This window comes from Cydia strobilella, chromosome 13 (assembly GCF_947568885.1).
Source record: "Cydia strobilella chromosome 13, ilCydStro3.1, whole genome shotgun sequence".
In the NCBI taxonomy this organism is placed as follows: Eukaryota; Metazoa; Arthropoda; class Insecta; order Lepidoptera; family Tortricidae; genus Cydia; species Cydia strobilella.
Genome location: NC_086053.1, coordinates 1951628 through 1968604, shown reverse-complemented (window position 1 = coordinate 1968604; position 16977 = coordinate 1951628). Strand labels below are relative to the sequence as shown.

At 37.0% G+C, this 16977-nt stretch overlaps 1 protein-coding gene across 4 annotated transcripts in view; it reads right to left on the bottom strand.

The window, feature by feature from the left end:
- Window positions 1–4841: 4841 nt before the first annotated feature.
- Window positions 4842–16977, bottom strand: part of LOC134746471 (phosphatidylinositol 3,4,5-trisphosphate 3-phosphatase and dual-specificity protein phosphatase PTEN) — a 71101-nt gene continuing 58965 nt past the window's right edge. For 3 of the 4 annotated variants that reach the window (XM_063680869.1, XM_063680870.1, XM_063680871.1), the window contains one exon: window positions 4842–15880. In XM_063680869.1, the coding sequence (XP_063536939.1) occupies window positions 15877–15880 (4 nt within the window). In that variant the 3' untranslated portion in view covers window positions 4842–15876. The remainder of the gene's footprint in view (window positions 15881–16977) is intronic. The other variant, XR_010128236.1, reaches the window with a different exon arrangement.

Sequence of the window (16977 nt, the reverse complement as noted above, 5' to 3'; positions counted from 1 at the left end):
GCATGAAACCAATTCCAGTCGGTAGATATGAACCTTCTCTTCAGGAATATATAAGTCTGCCAGGGCGCTTTCAGCCGAAACACCTTGACATACGAGATTATGTGAGCAACATCCGTGGAACCCGTATTTTGGAATTGTACAGATTACAGATATTTTAATTATTGCAGGCTTATGATTTATTACCTAATGCTTATATTTGTATATTTTTATGCCATTAATAACATATATTTCAAATTTATTAATATACACAATATAATTTGGGCATTAATTTAATACCTGCTTACGGCTTTGTACTTCTTTGTTTGCCTTATAAAGGTGCTAACAAATTAGCTACCGATATCTTTACAGTTGATAGTACTCGGCTCCTGAAGTATATGTAAGTATGAAACATTATAGGTTTTATGATGTTATTTTGAGAAAATTGGAAAACAAATTTGCTTTGTAAAAAAACTCTGTTAATGAGATAATTAAATGATACCTCATTGAACAGATTCTAAAACCTCTTTTAAATATAAAACTTAACTGGCCACTTCACGTTGATAAATCAAATGACACGTTGACAACGACATTTAAGACACACAAGCAGTTAAATACATGATGATTCTTTTTTAGATAGAATTATAGTATATTTATTTTGTTCGGTAAATAAAATAAAAATTATGTGAAATTTTCTTAATTTCTGTTAAAAGTTAATTGTTCTAGTGTAAAGTACCATCTCGTAAAATTTCTGTAGCTAATTTGTTAGCACCTTATATATAAATAATAAAATAATTTCAAATTACAATATTCTTTATTTACCAAAATGAACAAAATTATTATTATTACATACTTATTGTAAACGGGTGTGAAAAGACAGGATTTTCAACGTCAAGGACGTTTTTTACCAATAATTCAAATATGAACATTTTACATCATTTTTAGGGTTCCGTACCCAAAGGGTAAAAACGAGACCCTATTACTAAGACTCCGCTGTCCGTCTGTCCGTTTGTCCGTCTGTCCGTCCGTCTGTCCGTTTGTCCGTCTGTCACCAGGCCTGTATCTCTCATGAACCGTGATAGCTAGACAGTTGAAATTTTCACAGATGATGTATTTCTGTTGCCTGTTGTATATTAAAAACAGAATAATATAAATATTTAAATGGGGCTCCCATACAACAAAAGTGATTTTTTTGCTGTTTTTTTCCGTAATGGTACGGAACCCTTCGTGCGCGAGTCCGACTCGCACTTGGCCGGTTTTTTATTTGAGTCCCTTGTTAGTTTTTCAATTGTGCACTTGTGAAATCAATTTTTACCCGCCTAATTCAGAGAAAATCAAAGAAAACCAGCAATTTTCTCGATAACCATCCTTAAAACGAGGTCAATCGATATACATAAGAAAAGAAAGAAAGGGGTGAATAGAATTATTTAGTTTTAGTTATCATAGACATCGAATTTATTAACTAGTATTTGCCAACAACAAACCATAAATGCAATTGAAGAAAACATATACATATATGTATATATCTCACTTTCACGATTTTTACACATTATTCTTCGAGACCACGGGGACAACGCCGTACTCGATACGTCAGAGGTAAATCTTAAAACTTAAATACGCGATTAAGTCCCGTTTCCAATTTACATTTGAAATAGACAAGGGAGGGGTAAAATTAAATGGGGAGAAAATACATTTTATACGATTTGCAGACGACATCGCGGCGTTTGCAGAAACTTCAGCTCAACTAGAACATCTAATGTCTACTGTAGGTTATAGGTTTACCTGTCTTTCAGGAAACTAAATATTTTCTTTTATGCCGTTTAGTACAGCTTTGATGTCTACCGTTCTCCAATTCTCCCTCAATTGCTCATAGGTTAACTGGAAGAGATCCCTGAAAGGGATAAGTTCGCCTTTGTACAAATGATGCGTTTTTCTCTTGTTTTATATGTTTGTTTTTGTACAATAAAGAGTTTTACTACTACTACTACTACTAATGTTAACAATGGACACAGTATTTAACTAATTAGGCTTAAAGATAAACATAAAGAAAACTAAGACCCTTACAACTTCAAAATGCAAAACTAATCATCCTCCAATAGTTCTCAACAACATCCCAATTCAGCAGGTTGAAAGTTTTAAATATTTAGGTAGCTTAATTACCAGGGACTCCAGGTGCACACCAGACATCGTTGCAAGGATTGATATATGGCAAAAAAAGCTTTCAACCACAAGAAACAATTATTGAAATCCCGTTTATTATGTAAAAGCAAGAAGCTACTGATTAAGGTGTACATCTGGAGTATAGCCCTTTATGGAAGTGAAAAGTTCATCACACAAATATATGCCCTTATCGGAATTCGAACCCAAGACAGTCGACTTTGCAGGCAGTAAGTAGGCCAGACCGGTCGTCAATAAATTAGTTATCTCAATTTGTAGTATTATAAAACAACACCCTGAATGTTAAACTACGTCATTTTTGCGTCAACGTCAAGAAATGTACGGGAGAGGTGGGCATGACGGGATACTTAATGTTTCAAGTCCAATAAAACTGAAAATGCTATTCTTTTTAAGTTTATGTTATTTTTAATTTTATCTTTGGTAATCAGTCTTTCATAATCAACACTTGCTAGGAACTCTCTTGTTAGATAATTAAATTAAAAATAAATTAAAATGGCCGAAAGTGCCTTCTCTCCATCTTGCCCCTAGGTATGGTAAGATGGGGAACCCCTACGGGACAAGATAAGAATGATTCACAGAAATATTATATTTAGGGCCTAAACAAAACTTCAATTTTTGGCTATTGGGTCCATCGTCTGATAACTTCTCACGAACTGTTTTACTTTTATAACATTTAAAACTTTCGCGGTTTAAACACATATTAAATCACATTTAGAAACGGGTCTATCGCGAATTTATTTTGTTACCTTTATTTACCGACGTTTCGACACAGGTTTCACTGGTCGTGGTCGCGGCTATCTGACGTCCCAGCAAAATGTCAAAACAGAGATTTGTGTGACTACCCCACGAAAAGTGCATTTAAAGTTCGAGGTAGACATCACATTTTCAAACCACCCACTACACATAAAAGTTAATTATTGTCAATAGTCCGACACACAACACTTACAACATCCGCGCACACATACGAAGATAGATCCCTTGGCTTTAACTATGCGTATATATGTGCTGGTGATAATAAGGAAACAAACGCAAACCAAATAAACACAAAAACCGGCCAAGTGCCAGTCGGACTCGCGCACGTAAGGTTCCGTACCATAATACCATTACGCAAAAAACGGCAAAAAAGTCACGTTTGTTGTATGGGAACCCCACTTAAATATTTATTTTATTATGTTTTTAGAATTATTTAGAATCATTTATTCATCAATTGTGCATTACAGGTGTATTCATTATACAGGTGTTATAAACAATTAGTTATAGTTTGTTATAACGGCAACAGAAATACATCATCTGTGAAAATTTCATCTGTCTAGCTATCACGGTTGATAAGATACAGCCTGGTGACAGACGGACAGACAGACAGACAGACAGAAAGCGGAGTCTTAGTTATAGGGTCCCGTTTTTACCCTTTGGGTACGGAACCCTAAAAATAACAAGGAATATGGCAAAAACAGTTTTTTTGCAAATAAATTATTAACGACACCATTTGTCTAGCCGGTCACTGTGCGAACTGATTGCTATGATGGCGACGCATCGTCATGCGTTAACGGGATTCTGATGGTTGGTCAGTCGTGTCGCCATATAAAGCCGCTACCCCGTCTCGTCTTGCCCCTCTCTCCCCTACATAGGATAGTGATTAGATACACCAAATAGGTGAAAAAACGCCTCAAGCGTAAAAGAAACCACCAAAAATCATTTTATGTCGCATTACAAGCCTGATTTAGCTTCGAATACTAATACCCCCTTATTCGTAAAACTTTACGAGCCTGAATTAGTTAAATTATGTTTTATCCTTTTCTTACAAATACATAAGTCAAAATGACAGACAAAGACAAACGATTCATATAGCTAATTCAATGACTATTAATCATATTAATCACATTATTTAATTTATTTTAACTTAATTTATTATAAATATGTGTTATTAATAACGTAATAATATACAAATATAAGCATAGAGTAATAAATTAATAAGCCTGCAGTATTTGAAATGTCCGTAATATGTACAATTCCAAAATACGGGTTATACGGGTACCACGGATGTTGCGCCACATAATCTCGTATGTCAAGGTGTTTCGGCTGAAAGCGCCCTGGCAGACTTATATATTCCTGAAGAGAAGGTTCATATCTACCGACTGGAATTGGTTTCATGCTGGTATCAGATGGGTTAATTTAGGGGTCCCGATGGTCACCTTTGAGAGCGTATGCCAAGCACTTCCGGCAGGAATCATACTGGCAGATTTCGCTTTTCTGTATCTACCAGTAAATTTCTAATTGATGCCATAGCTTTTATTGCAGTATCAGATGGGTTAAATGACCCCCCCTTTTTCGCACCGGAAGTGGCTATTTTTTTTGTACTTTCGGCTAGTTCCGCCGTGGCAGACTATCAAATTCGGACTTAGCATCAGTTTTATGGGAAACCATTGTGCATCTCATCGCGGTATCACGTTGGTTCGAAACTTTACTGCCGGCTCTCCAACCATAACTCAGACATAAATGCCCATTTTTATCCTCGACTATATAAGTTCGAAAATATTAATCGAGATCTCGATCGAGATTTCCTATCACCGAAATTGAATCTCGAAAATACGTGCCAGATCTCGTGAAATCTCGAATTTGCGAGATCGAGATTTCATTCCCTAGCACTTAATAAGGAATTAAAGGAATTAAAAATAAAACAAAGCAAATATATACATCAATATATTTTATTTTACATAGGTTGTCTTTAAATCAACTCGACTATTCCGAAGTTTCTCAAAATATAAAAAAAAGACAAAACAAAAAAATATGACATATGAGATCTTTTACTTACTAGGATAAGAAAAAATTTACATATTTTTTACTCGCTGTGGAACTAAGAACTTACGATTTATAAAAAAAGTATTCGCGGAAAGGGCTTTACTGACAGGAATACGAAAAAACTATAAAAAAACGTGTCAAAATATTAAATTAGTTCATACATTTATCACTGACATGTGTCACTGTCAACATATTCATACCAGAGACCAGAGATATAGTAAGAACTGGTAATGTCCGAACAAAATTGCGTCAAATGTCTTATCGTTACCGTAGATGGGTAGATGTCATCTAGCGAGTTTTCTAACCTTTTGATGGAGATTATGTTTAGAAACATCAGTTGGCCTTTTCAAAATTATATTAGTCCAGCACCATTTCGGACCTTAGTGCTAAATGAATCGAGTTCAAAATGACATATGCTAAATGTGACGGTATCTTCAGTACATGCAATGAACAATTTTTAGAAGAAAACAGGTTAGAATTTACAAGTAAAATGAACAACTTTGTCAATAAAGCCTAAAATGCAATAAAAAAATAGTGCTTAATAACAGAACAATTTGTAAACAACATATAAATTTGTTGGGAGAAATCCACGAGAATGTCGCTTACGTAACGTTTTTGCTTTCCAAATTCGAAAAGCTCGAGAATATATTGCCAATGTGAGGGAGGTATTCCAACCGTATTCTCTTGGTCCAATGTGTATTAACGTCACCCCTGTAAGTGCACGAGTCGCAGCCGTACGGCTTTGGCCTTCGGGCCTTCTTACACTCGAGAGTTTCTGACCAGTGTGTGTTCTCTTGTGACTTTGTAAAGTACTGCTTTGGTTAAAGGCGGCGCTACACTGACCACATTTGTACGGTTTATCACCAGTGTGTGTTCTCTTGTGCCTTTGTAAAGCAACGCTGTCGGCAACGGCGCTACTCTGACCGCATTTGAATGGTCGCTCGCCAGTATGAGTCCTCAAATGTTTCTGTAAATTTCCTTTGTTACTAGTTGCATAATCACATTCAGAGCAAGTGAAGTACAGGTGGAATCATTATGCCACCCTTAGCAAAGTCACGAAATATTACATCGCTTATCTCAACATTTCCAGAAGTATTAGAACGGTGTTACGTAAGCGACATTCTCGTGGAATGATTTTTTACGCTCAATAAAGCCCTCCGCCTCACCGTTGCCTTCAATTGACAGTCGTCCGCTCTGACCCAATCCATACATTGTCAAGTCTTATATTATACAATACATAATTCATTTGTTATTATTATACAAGGCATATTATTTCACACGCTGCGGTCTGCGGCTTGAAAAAAAAAATGTATCAAGCAGTAACGTCTACGAACGATGCTATTAAGCTTAGAAACAAATTAAAAGTGGAAAAATTCACTGTCTCGGGCGGGACTTGAACTCACGACCACAAAATTCACTCTTGGGTGGGACTTGAACCCATGACCACCGGATCGCTAGCCCAAGTCCCACCCAAGACAGTGAATTTTTCTACTTTTAGTTTGTTTCTAAGCTTGAAAAAAAATTTTTGAGTTTTTTTTTATGTGGGCGGAGCCTAAAACCGCAACGCGAAGATACCCTTTAAGTATAATCGTCATAAGATCACATTTTTTATAAGGCAAACAACAATCTTTAAAGCTAAACCTTTGATAAGGAAAGGGAGGTCGGGCATAACCGATAACGAATGTCTAATGCAAAATAAACTGAAAATTATCCATGGAATGGGGCCTTTAATACTAGAGCTGGTAGAAATTCGTTTCCTGTAGCCTTACCACGAGTTTGACACTCACATATTCGCTGGCGTAACTTACTTTACAGTACATATGGTGCTACTTTCTCGCACTAGTGCGTAAAAGAGCACTTTTCGTGCATATGTCGAAAGTTTAAAGGGCCATATGTACTGTAAAACGTTGTACGATACACGTGCGGATAGGTAATTCGCAACTCGTGTCGATTTAAAACACTCCCTGTGGTCGTGTTTTAATTTATCGCCACTCGTTTCGAATTTCCTCTTTTCCGCACTTGTATCGTAAATAACTATTACAGTACATATGGTGCTACTTTACCGCACTAGTGCGATAATTAGCACATTACGTAACTATATCGAAAATTTAAAGTGCCATATGTACTGTAAAACGTTAGTACGATAGTGTGAATAATTGGCAACTCGTGTCAATTTAGAAATTTCCTATTTTTCGCACTTGTATCGTAAAGTACTCTCAATAGTCTCAACGCATATCGCTCGTACCGGCGATATAAGTGCGAGCTAAGATGTATTTGTATAGAAAGTAAGTTACGCAGATGTTAGCGAAAATGTCAGTGTCAAACTCGTGGTAACCATACTGATGAATTTATGACTTAGTTACTCCACATAGAGACGGATCCAAGTAATAAGTAACTCCTAGATTTGTACTTGATGTTAGATAAATATTATTATTATAAATCGGGCGCAAATAATAGCGATGCGTACACAAATAATACGCCGCCGTTACATATTTACAATCATATTGAAATTTTATGAATTACCTCGAATGAGCCAAATACTTAACAGATAACTATTCAATTTTAGCCATACATTAAAAAGAATTACAAACTAATTAATGAAAAAAAAAATGTTACAATTTCATGACACTTATAAAAACATTATTCAAAACGGGAAGCATTCGTGTAACAAGGACAGCCTTGTCCAAACAAGTTTCGTTAGAAAACTATTTTTTATTAAACCCTAAGGCCCATTTTACTAATTTGACGGTCAGTTGTAACTTATGCCTTTTTATTATATCGTAGAAACTAAAATTACAGTTTGTTAGCCAATCCCCAACTAGGGCATAAATACCGGAATTCCGGAATCCCGAAATACATTTTTTTTTTGCATTTTTTTATGTGAACTTTTTTGCCACTTTTGTGTTATTTCTAGTCAGGATCACGAGCCCTTTTCATCCTTATAGGAGAAAAAAAGTGTCCCAAAATTTCCATACACTTTTCAAACTTTCCTTTCTGTTACCGCCATAGAAAGTATATGGGAAAATGGTAACAATCGAAAAAAACCTTCCAAGGGACATTTTTTTATTCCATTAGGAACGAAAGAACTCGTGATCCTGACTAGAAAACCCAAAAGTGGCAAAAAAGGTCACATAAAAAAATGGCAAAGAAAAATAAAAACTTGTATCGGAACTTTTTAGTGTCATTTAATAATAAAAAATATTGCAAATTTAATAATTAGTGTGAATACGAATATTCATTCAATGAAAAAAGTGTAACAGATATATCTTCATACAATTCTGTTGTTACAGAAAATGCATAAATTATGATAACATTGATAACAAATTGTATAAGTATTTATGTGTAACAAAAACATTAAAAACGAAGTATTTTCATTTACTATTTACAGATCTAGTGCATAATTATTTTCCATCGTATTCTCACGGAAACGTACGAACGCGTCTTGCCATTTCAGTCAGTCTCGGTACAAAAAGTACTGAGGTTGACTGAAGTAGCATGACAAATACGAACGTTTCCGAGAAAATACGATGGAAAACAATTATGCACTAGATCTGTAACTGATTTAACTTAAAAAAAGATTGTTATCGGCATTTTCAATACCGGTATTAATTCCGAAATTCCGGTATTGCGGGCCAATATCGGATTTCAATCCCGGCATTGAGAATCGCCCGATAATGGATACCCGACCGCCGATCTTTCTTTCTTTTTAGTAGGCACAAAAGCAGGATCCATGAATAGGCCGATTTGATAGGCATTTCTCGGATATTAAACTTTCTCTCGCTATGTACCCTTAGTGTAAATTTAATTCGATAACGTGACGTGATGTACGCGTTTGCGTTAAGTCGTATGGGATTTTGAGTATTCAAAACGTCCCGCTTGGCGCGCTGTTCAAAATCCCATACAAAAATAGACATAACGCAAACGCGAACGCTGGTCACGCTTAGTTGTGCCGTTCTCGACAACGTTCTCCGTTTATTACAGGGAATATTCTCGAGCGAGAACGTTTCCCATACAAAGCAGAGAACATTCTCGAGAACGGCACAACTATAGTCACGCTATCGAATGGAATTGACACTAGGTGTTCTGAAGTCAAGACCGTCAAAAAACCAAAACAGACCTAAAGCCTTTTCACTAGGCGAAGAATATCCAAGGACATTTGTCGCCCGGTGTATTCGCTGCTTAAACCGAAACGTTTTTAATTTTTTGTATTTTTTTCATAACTTTTTCACATTTCAGCTCTTAAATCGCGTTAGGAGCGTTTCTATGACGTTCAGAACCTACTTCTATTAAATAGAACCTATGCCTAACCTATCTACGTGTCCTTAACCGAACCTATTCGTTCCATTTATGGAATCTTGTCAACCAACTGGTCATTTCTATTATCTAAACAAAATAGAATAAATAGGAATGACCTCAACCAACGTCCGACCATGCCGCGCGCCTCATACGAAAAAAATATATACGAGAAATCGTTCGATGTAACTAAGCAATCTAATATTTGAGTAATGTCGCGTAAAAAGTAAAATTAACTGTCATTAATAAAAAATATTCTAAAATGTTTGAAGATAGACTCAACTTAATAGTTAAAATGATAATGTTTTTGATTCGGTAGGTACAAATTAAGTTATTTGACTGACTTGGGTATCATGTTTCATGTTTATTGTATAGGCGCGCGTCTCTTACAGTTAAAGAGTTGTGCCGTTCTCGACAACGTTCTCCGTTTATTATGGGGAATATTCTCGAGCGAGAATGTTTCCCATACAAAACAGAGAACATTCTCGAGAACGGCACAACTATACTTACAGTTACCTCAAAACCATTCTAATACTTTAGGCATTACTGGCGTTGCCATTTCAGCTTTAACATTCGATGTTATTCCATCCAAATCTTTGTTTTTTCGTACAATTCTATCGATTGTAAAGTTGTCCATCTGACATTTAAATAATAACCTTTTGCGTGAGAACGACACATAAACGCAGTGTCTTCGGATTTTTCCTTGTATCTAAATAAAGAATGACCTTTCATAACATTCGTCGTAATTTTTTGACGACATCAAACGAACACATCAAGGCTTCCACCAGTGTGCGGCACAAACAAATTAAGTACAAAAATGCATGTGCTGCACACTGGGGGAATCCCGCGCTTTTAGGTTGTCAATCGATAAAAAAAAACCCACAGATACGATCCCACTCCCAAAAACGTCATAGAAACACAAAACGCACACACGAGTAAAACGAATGGGCCTGCCATATTCAATTCACCTATCTATTGTCTGAATCGAGGACCTACTGTGAACATCGAAATTTCGTTATCTGTCCAATTTAAACTGTCGTGAGTCATGCTAAGGGTCGGTTGCATGGAGACTATATAAAGGAGCCAAATCTCTATGTATGAAAAGTGTCCATCAAAAAACAGTATATAGGCGGCGCCACCATACACCGAAATACTACCAAAAACAACCTACGTAATTTGGTCGGGTTATTTGTTGGTTCATGTTATACTCATGTCCCAGACCCTAACTAGCGCCACCGGAGAGATTAGGAACCATTATTTAAAGCTGAAAGCGGTCACTTTTGCAACAATTCTGCCATAAGAGATTGGCATCCTTTTCTATACCATCCATAGTCGGTTGCACCAAACTGTTTGTCATCGTTAAAGAGTTCGTTAAATTTTATTGCATAGAAAGTCGCCGCGTCGCGCCGGGTGACGCTGATCAGTTTGTCAAGTGCGGATGGTGCAATTGGCACTAACAATGCTAATTTTACGGTCACATATTCAGTCACAGTCACAGGCACGATATGCTTCGGAGAGCCCAGGTCTCCATTTTCAAGCACTAACATATTGCGCGAGTGACGAAAAATACGTGAGTAAACCGTCAAATTAGCTTAATGTTCGTTATCTGTCTCTATAGCTAAGTATGGGGGTGATAGAGAGGCAGATAAAGAAACTTTGATGTTCGCGGTAGGCCGTCTGACGATCTGTCATCTGTCTATTGCGAGCAGATCATTAACACTAATACATTGTCGTATTTACAATTACAAAGAAAAGGGCGCCAATAGCATTGAGTTAGCTTCTTAGTCTTTGGAGATTGATATTGAAAATTTTGAAATACCTATGGTGGTCGGTTTTTTTCTCTGATTATATCTAATCGTTGGATATACTGAACAATTTAGCCACAAAATGTAACATCTTAAGTCACATAGGTCATTGTGGGTAAGACCGGCATATATTTTTGGTTGGGAAGACCGTCACGTCATAAATCATAAGGCTTTAAACTGGTATTTGAAATATTTGAATACGCTCTTCGCTCAGACACAAGTCATAAAGGAAGAGCATCGCATCTTCTGCTCTACCGACCTTCTGCAAGTGGAATATGTGCACCAACGCAAGAGTTAGAAGCGACGACAGAGCTTGTAGGTAGACGATCTTACCTAACAGACGGTATTCCTCACATTGACTTTACTTCAATATTGCACCCATTCACAAACGAGTTTTGTTGTCCTTGTTAAATAATTAAACCTTTGCAAGGACTAAGAAGCGTAACATCAAATAATTCGAAAATTGTACAATATTTATTAACAATATATTTAATTTATCGTGAGTTAAGAAACGACATCAGATCGACAATAACTCGTTTTGTAGACAAAGGAATAGACTACTTACAGAAAGCATTGAAAAATATTGTAGCCAAAGTAGATGGAGCCGCATGGCACATCAATTTTGCTGTAACCGGGGGGGCTAGCCAAGATGTCAATCGTTTGCGTTACGACAACGAAACGCTGTCTCTGTATCACTCTTCCATATTAGTGATATAGAGAGGCAGATAGCGTCGTAGGGTTTTAAGCGCTAACATAACCCACCATAAAACGTTTGTCACTGTACTCTGACAAATATGCGATAATCATATCATATCATTTATTTATTGTATTGTCATGTACATAATAGTTGTCATTATATAGAGTTAATATTCGAATTTAAACTGTTGTGAGACATACTAACATTCAATAATTTAACAGTTTAGACTCACTTGTTTTAGTCACTCGCGCGACTTAACGCATTCACTGACAGCGGGCGTGGCCTAGGAACAAACTTGTATGACGGTGAACGCACATGTGCGTTGGGGGCAGTGAATGTGTTAAACGCATGTTCTAAGGTACGCGATACACGGCCGTCGTGAACGATGCTCGCACTGGTAGTGCTTGAGAAAGGAGACCTAGGCTCTCCGAAACATGTCCTCGCATGAGTGACTATATTAAAACAAGCGAGTCTGGCGAGTCTAAACCGTAAAATTATTTAATGCGATAATATAGTTACGTATTATTAATTCGAATAATCTCGATATTCCGATCCTTTATGAGGACCTTCTAATGGAGCACGGACTGTACTCTACTGATCGAGCGCGCGACGTGTACACGTAAATACGTATTAATCTCAGTATATTCCTTTGTCTATGTTAGGTTCCATTTGGCAGTGTACAATTTGAACCTTAATACCTCAAGCTAAGGTGCATATTACGCCTTCCAACATCGTTTCTCAACTAAATGTTCCAAACATTGACGGCAGTTGAGATCTTTCGAAACTAAACAAACACCCCCAAAAGACTTAGTCAAATACGCTGGTGGGAAAATCTGCCTCGCCACTCGGCAATGTAGTTCTTTTAACTATTAATATTAAAATAGAATCAAATCACCAGGCTGTCTTGGAAAGATGACGTCACAAATTGCGTGTCACGCGCTCAGACGCCATGGCACGCGCTTAGACACAATGGCCACGCGCTTAGACACAATGGCCGACCGTCCACATAAAAGAAACAATGGCTTTTGTTTAACATATTAGGCGTAAAAATCATTTGAGAAGATTCATACTATACAAAAAGTACTGAGGTTGACTAAAGTAGCATGACAAATACGAATTTTTCCGAGAAAATATGACGGAAAAAAATTATGCACTACATCTGTACTTACTTAGGTACTTTAGAGCAAAGGTACATTGATTGAGTAAGACGCGAAAAATCTCAGACAATTTTGTGCTTTGAATTTGACAGGTAATCGAGATGGGGCTGTACAGCTCCATGCATTTTGCGGTAACTCTGACTGTCAAAAAGTTGACGTTTGACAATTCAGTGACCGCAAAACATATGGCGCAGTACGGCGCCATCTGTTTTGGATGCCAAACTAAGGGGCACTTTTTATTCTTAGAATTTACCTCTGTATTACAATCAAATCTCTTTGCTTTGGAGTAAGGACGCTGAGCACAAAAAAAATCGTACATTTAACCCGGCATTTCCTATCTCTATCGCACGCGCATAATTATATAGCTGTCCCGCTGATAATGCCCGCACTCAAGGACAGCAATTAAATTATTCGCGTGCGATAGAGATAGGAAATGCCGGGTTAAATGTACGAAAATTTTCGTGCTTAGCGTAATTACTTTAGTAGCCCCCAACGATGAGCTTCATAAACAGAGGCATGCGTGGCTCACTCCGCGATTTCGTCGCGTCGCTACAAGTACATGCGGCCCACACCAATTTCGGTGTCTAGCCATAGTAGTTGCCGCGCACCGCTACGGAATACGCCTGCTCGCGTAATATACGCTTTTTGTCAGAGAGTGAACCTTATGTACCAAGTACTATTATTTATTCTGTGATAGAGGTCGTATTATAACGTTCTGTTTTGTGACGCCATCTTACTCCAAACACGCCTTCACAATGAATTCTTATGATAACACTAAAATTCGACATTACAACAAGTTAAGAGACTATTTTAAACAATAGTCTCGGTGCAGTCAGTTTTGTATATTTCTGAGTATATTACTTTCCAGAACTAGTTTTAATCTTATACGTTTAAACGAGTTATTCTTGTACATACAACTCTGTATACATATACAGGGTGGCTAAAAAATAAGTGCATTCCCGTTGCCAGGGAAGTTTCGGGGATATACTGAGCAACTTTTACTATGGGACCAACCACGAAATCGTGAAAAAAAGATGTACCCTCCCATAGAAAATGGACCAGCCAAAATGTAAGAAACAGCCAAATTTTTTTTCGGGATTTCGGGGTTGGTCTCATAGTTGCTCAGTTTAATCCCAATACCTCTTTGCACTTTAACGTCTTGATAAAAAAAAATTAAGACAGAAGCAAGTATAAAATAGGTGTTGAAGTCCCTGACTTCCGAGCTAGGTAAAAACCTGTGTTACAGAAGTCAGATAATAGTCGATAGTGGACGCTTTGTCCCGATATTTTTGAACACCATGACCGCTTCGATATATCTGATGGCGACTGTTCATTATTTTACAATTGTTAAGTTACCTCAAAATATATCGATCACGATTCGATCCCGACACGATTTTTCTTAGCCTTTAATATAACTTCTTCTTAATAACTTCTTTAATTAGGAATACAAACGGTCAGAAAAAAGAAAAAAAGATGCTTATGACTTTTAGGATTAGTATAATAGCTTAAGACATGGTAGTGCTCACGTCAAGAAAATACATAGGGCCATATCTACCCTTTCTCTAAGCGTTTTGTCGTATTTTAGAATCCCTCGGTTTGTACGTTAGTCTGAGAACACTCACAAATATTCAAAACTGGCTGCAAGTCAAAATATAATTAAAAAAATCCTCGATTTATTTCGATACTGGCCATGTGAAGGCTAAAAAGTATCTACGTTCAGGGAGCGAATCCGACTCGATATAACATCGATAAAGTTTGTCACTAATAAAAATATAGCGTATCAAATATACAGATTGTATGAAAATCAAGCACCTTGTATACTTAGTTCGCGATAGCTACCATTTGTTGAGATTTCCTTGTAAAGTGATTAAAAATTAACTGAGTTCAGTATTTAAAAAAAAAACTTAGTCAAACAACTCCGCGCCCTTGCAAACGCAAAGGTGCCTATCACGCTCTCCGCGTTGCCGCATTGAATCGTGTTGCCTCTGCATCAGGAATGACCCGGCACGAGGGTAATAACTTCTCAGTTACTAAATATTTTAGAATTTTATAAATATTTGAGTTTAGTTCCGGTTGTTTTTCAGAAGAAACCACCCTTAAACCGACCTTCTTGTGATCAGAATTACTTAAAAAATGAATTTTGCACAGTAGTGTACTTAATTACTATCTTTCACGGTGTTAGAAAGAGATAGAGTAGTAGAGAGGGACAGAAATGGTAGCTCATTTATTTATACTAGTGACAAACCAGCCTCATTAGATGTATCGAAAAGAGTAGATGTCAAAACTTCGGACCTAAATATCACTGCCATAAATAATAATACCCATATGCAAGTGATACGATTTTTATCAAAAATCATATACCCAATCCAATATCAGATAGCGAATTTTTCATAAAAAAACCAAAGGGGTAAATTAGCCAGAGACTGGGCACCACACACGTAGAGTTGGGATTTTTTAAGCTGTCACCTTAACCACTAGATGGCGCTGGACAATCTTGCAAAAATAATGAACACTATCAAATGACCATTGTTAAACCGTATTACAATACCATAAAGTCTACCAGTAAAGTGTCAGGCCAAATAACATCTACGCTCCTCGACCATCGCCTCAGCAAAAAGTGCGTTAGACAAAAAAAGGTCAAAAAAGCTAATTCAATGTACTTATCATTCAGTCATAAAGACAAGAGCACACATTGTGACCTTGAAAACTTAAATGTATCAAAAAAAAACCCACCGTATTTACATCGAGGTAACGTACAGTACCAAGATCACTTCCACTTATCACAAGTCTTTAAAAATCTCTGTACAAAAAACTCCACGTACCTACTCGAATATCTACACATATACTAGTTCGTAACATCACTAGAGTAAAGGCTTCAGAGGATTTTAGTCTTTAGTGCACCGTGTTAGGGGAGCCTTTGCCTCGGGGAGGGGAAAGCGAGAGCACCCGCGTGCTTCACAAGTATGTAGATTCACCTGGAATCAAGAAACCCATATAAGCGTGTGGACCATTTTGTGTGCCATGAGCAGAGTGAGTGTCGATTGGGCCAAACAAGAATTTATTCTTTGATTAGTCAGTTTTAACTCTAAAAGTCAATGTGGTGAAGACTGGCATATATATTTTGAATCTTCTCAAATGATTTTTACGCCACGTATGACTGGCCACGCGCTCACGGAAAACAAACAATGGCTTTTGTTTAACAGATTAGGGTTCCTGGCGTAAAAATCATTTGAGAAGATTCAAACTATAACATTTATGGTTGGGAAGACCGTCATAGGGCAAGAACACTCTTATTTGTATATTTAGGCTTCGCTCCTTCTGCTCTATTCTGTAAGTGGAGTATGTGTATAGTTTGAATCTTCTCAAATGATTTTTACGCCAAAGACTCTAATCTGTTAAACAAAAGCCATTGTTTCTTGTGTAGCGCATGCCCTTGTCTGCGTGCGAGCGTGTAGCACGGGCTCAGGCACAATGGCCACGCGCTCACACAAAAGAAACAATGGCGTTGGTTTAACAGATCAGGGTCTTTGGCGTAAAAATCATTTGAGAAGATTCAAACTATACATACGCAAGAGTTAGAAACTTAGAAGCGATGAAAGAGCTTTAAGACGGTCTTCTCCATGTTGACCTTAAAATTAATTTAAAAAAATATATTCTTGTTGGGTCAATTTGGGCCTTAAGGACCCATGATGGCCGCATCACTGAGGTTTCTCAGTTTGTAGTACATAAAAGGAGTTTTTATTCATGGGGATAAATGCGACAAACATAGTTCCGTTAGTGAGATTAGAGATTTTATTGCTTTAGTTAATTTTAAAAATCTGATCTCACTAAACACGATTTACAACAGGCATCAAATTTTTAAACGCATACTTTCTAAATACTTGTAAAATATCACATTATTACTTTAATTCTTTCCAAGTCTTGATAATGTCACTTTGTACATAAGAAATTTATCAAGAAAACTATTCGAGTACAAATCAACGTAAAAATGAGAAAAAAATGCGTGTAAAAACTCAATCTGTTCATGGGCAAAGTTATGCATTTGTGCAAGCGGTGTAGCAAATGAAGTTAA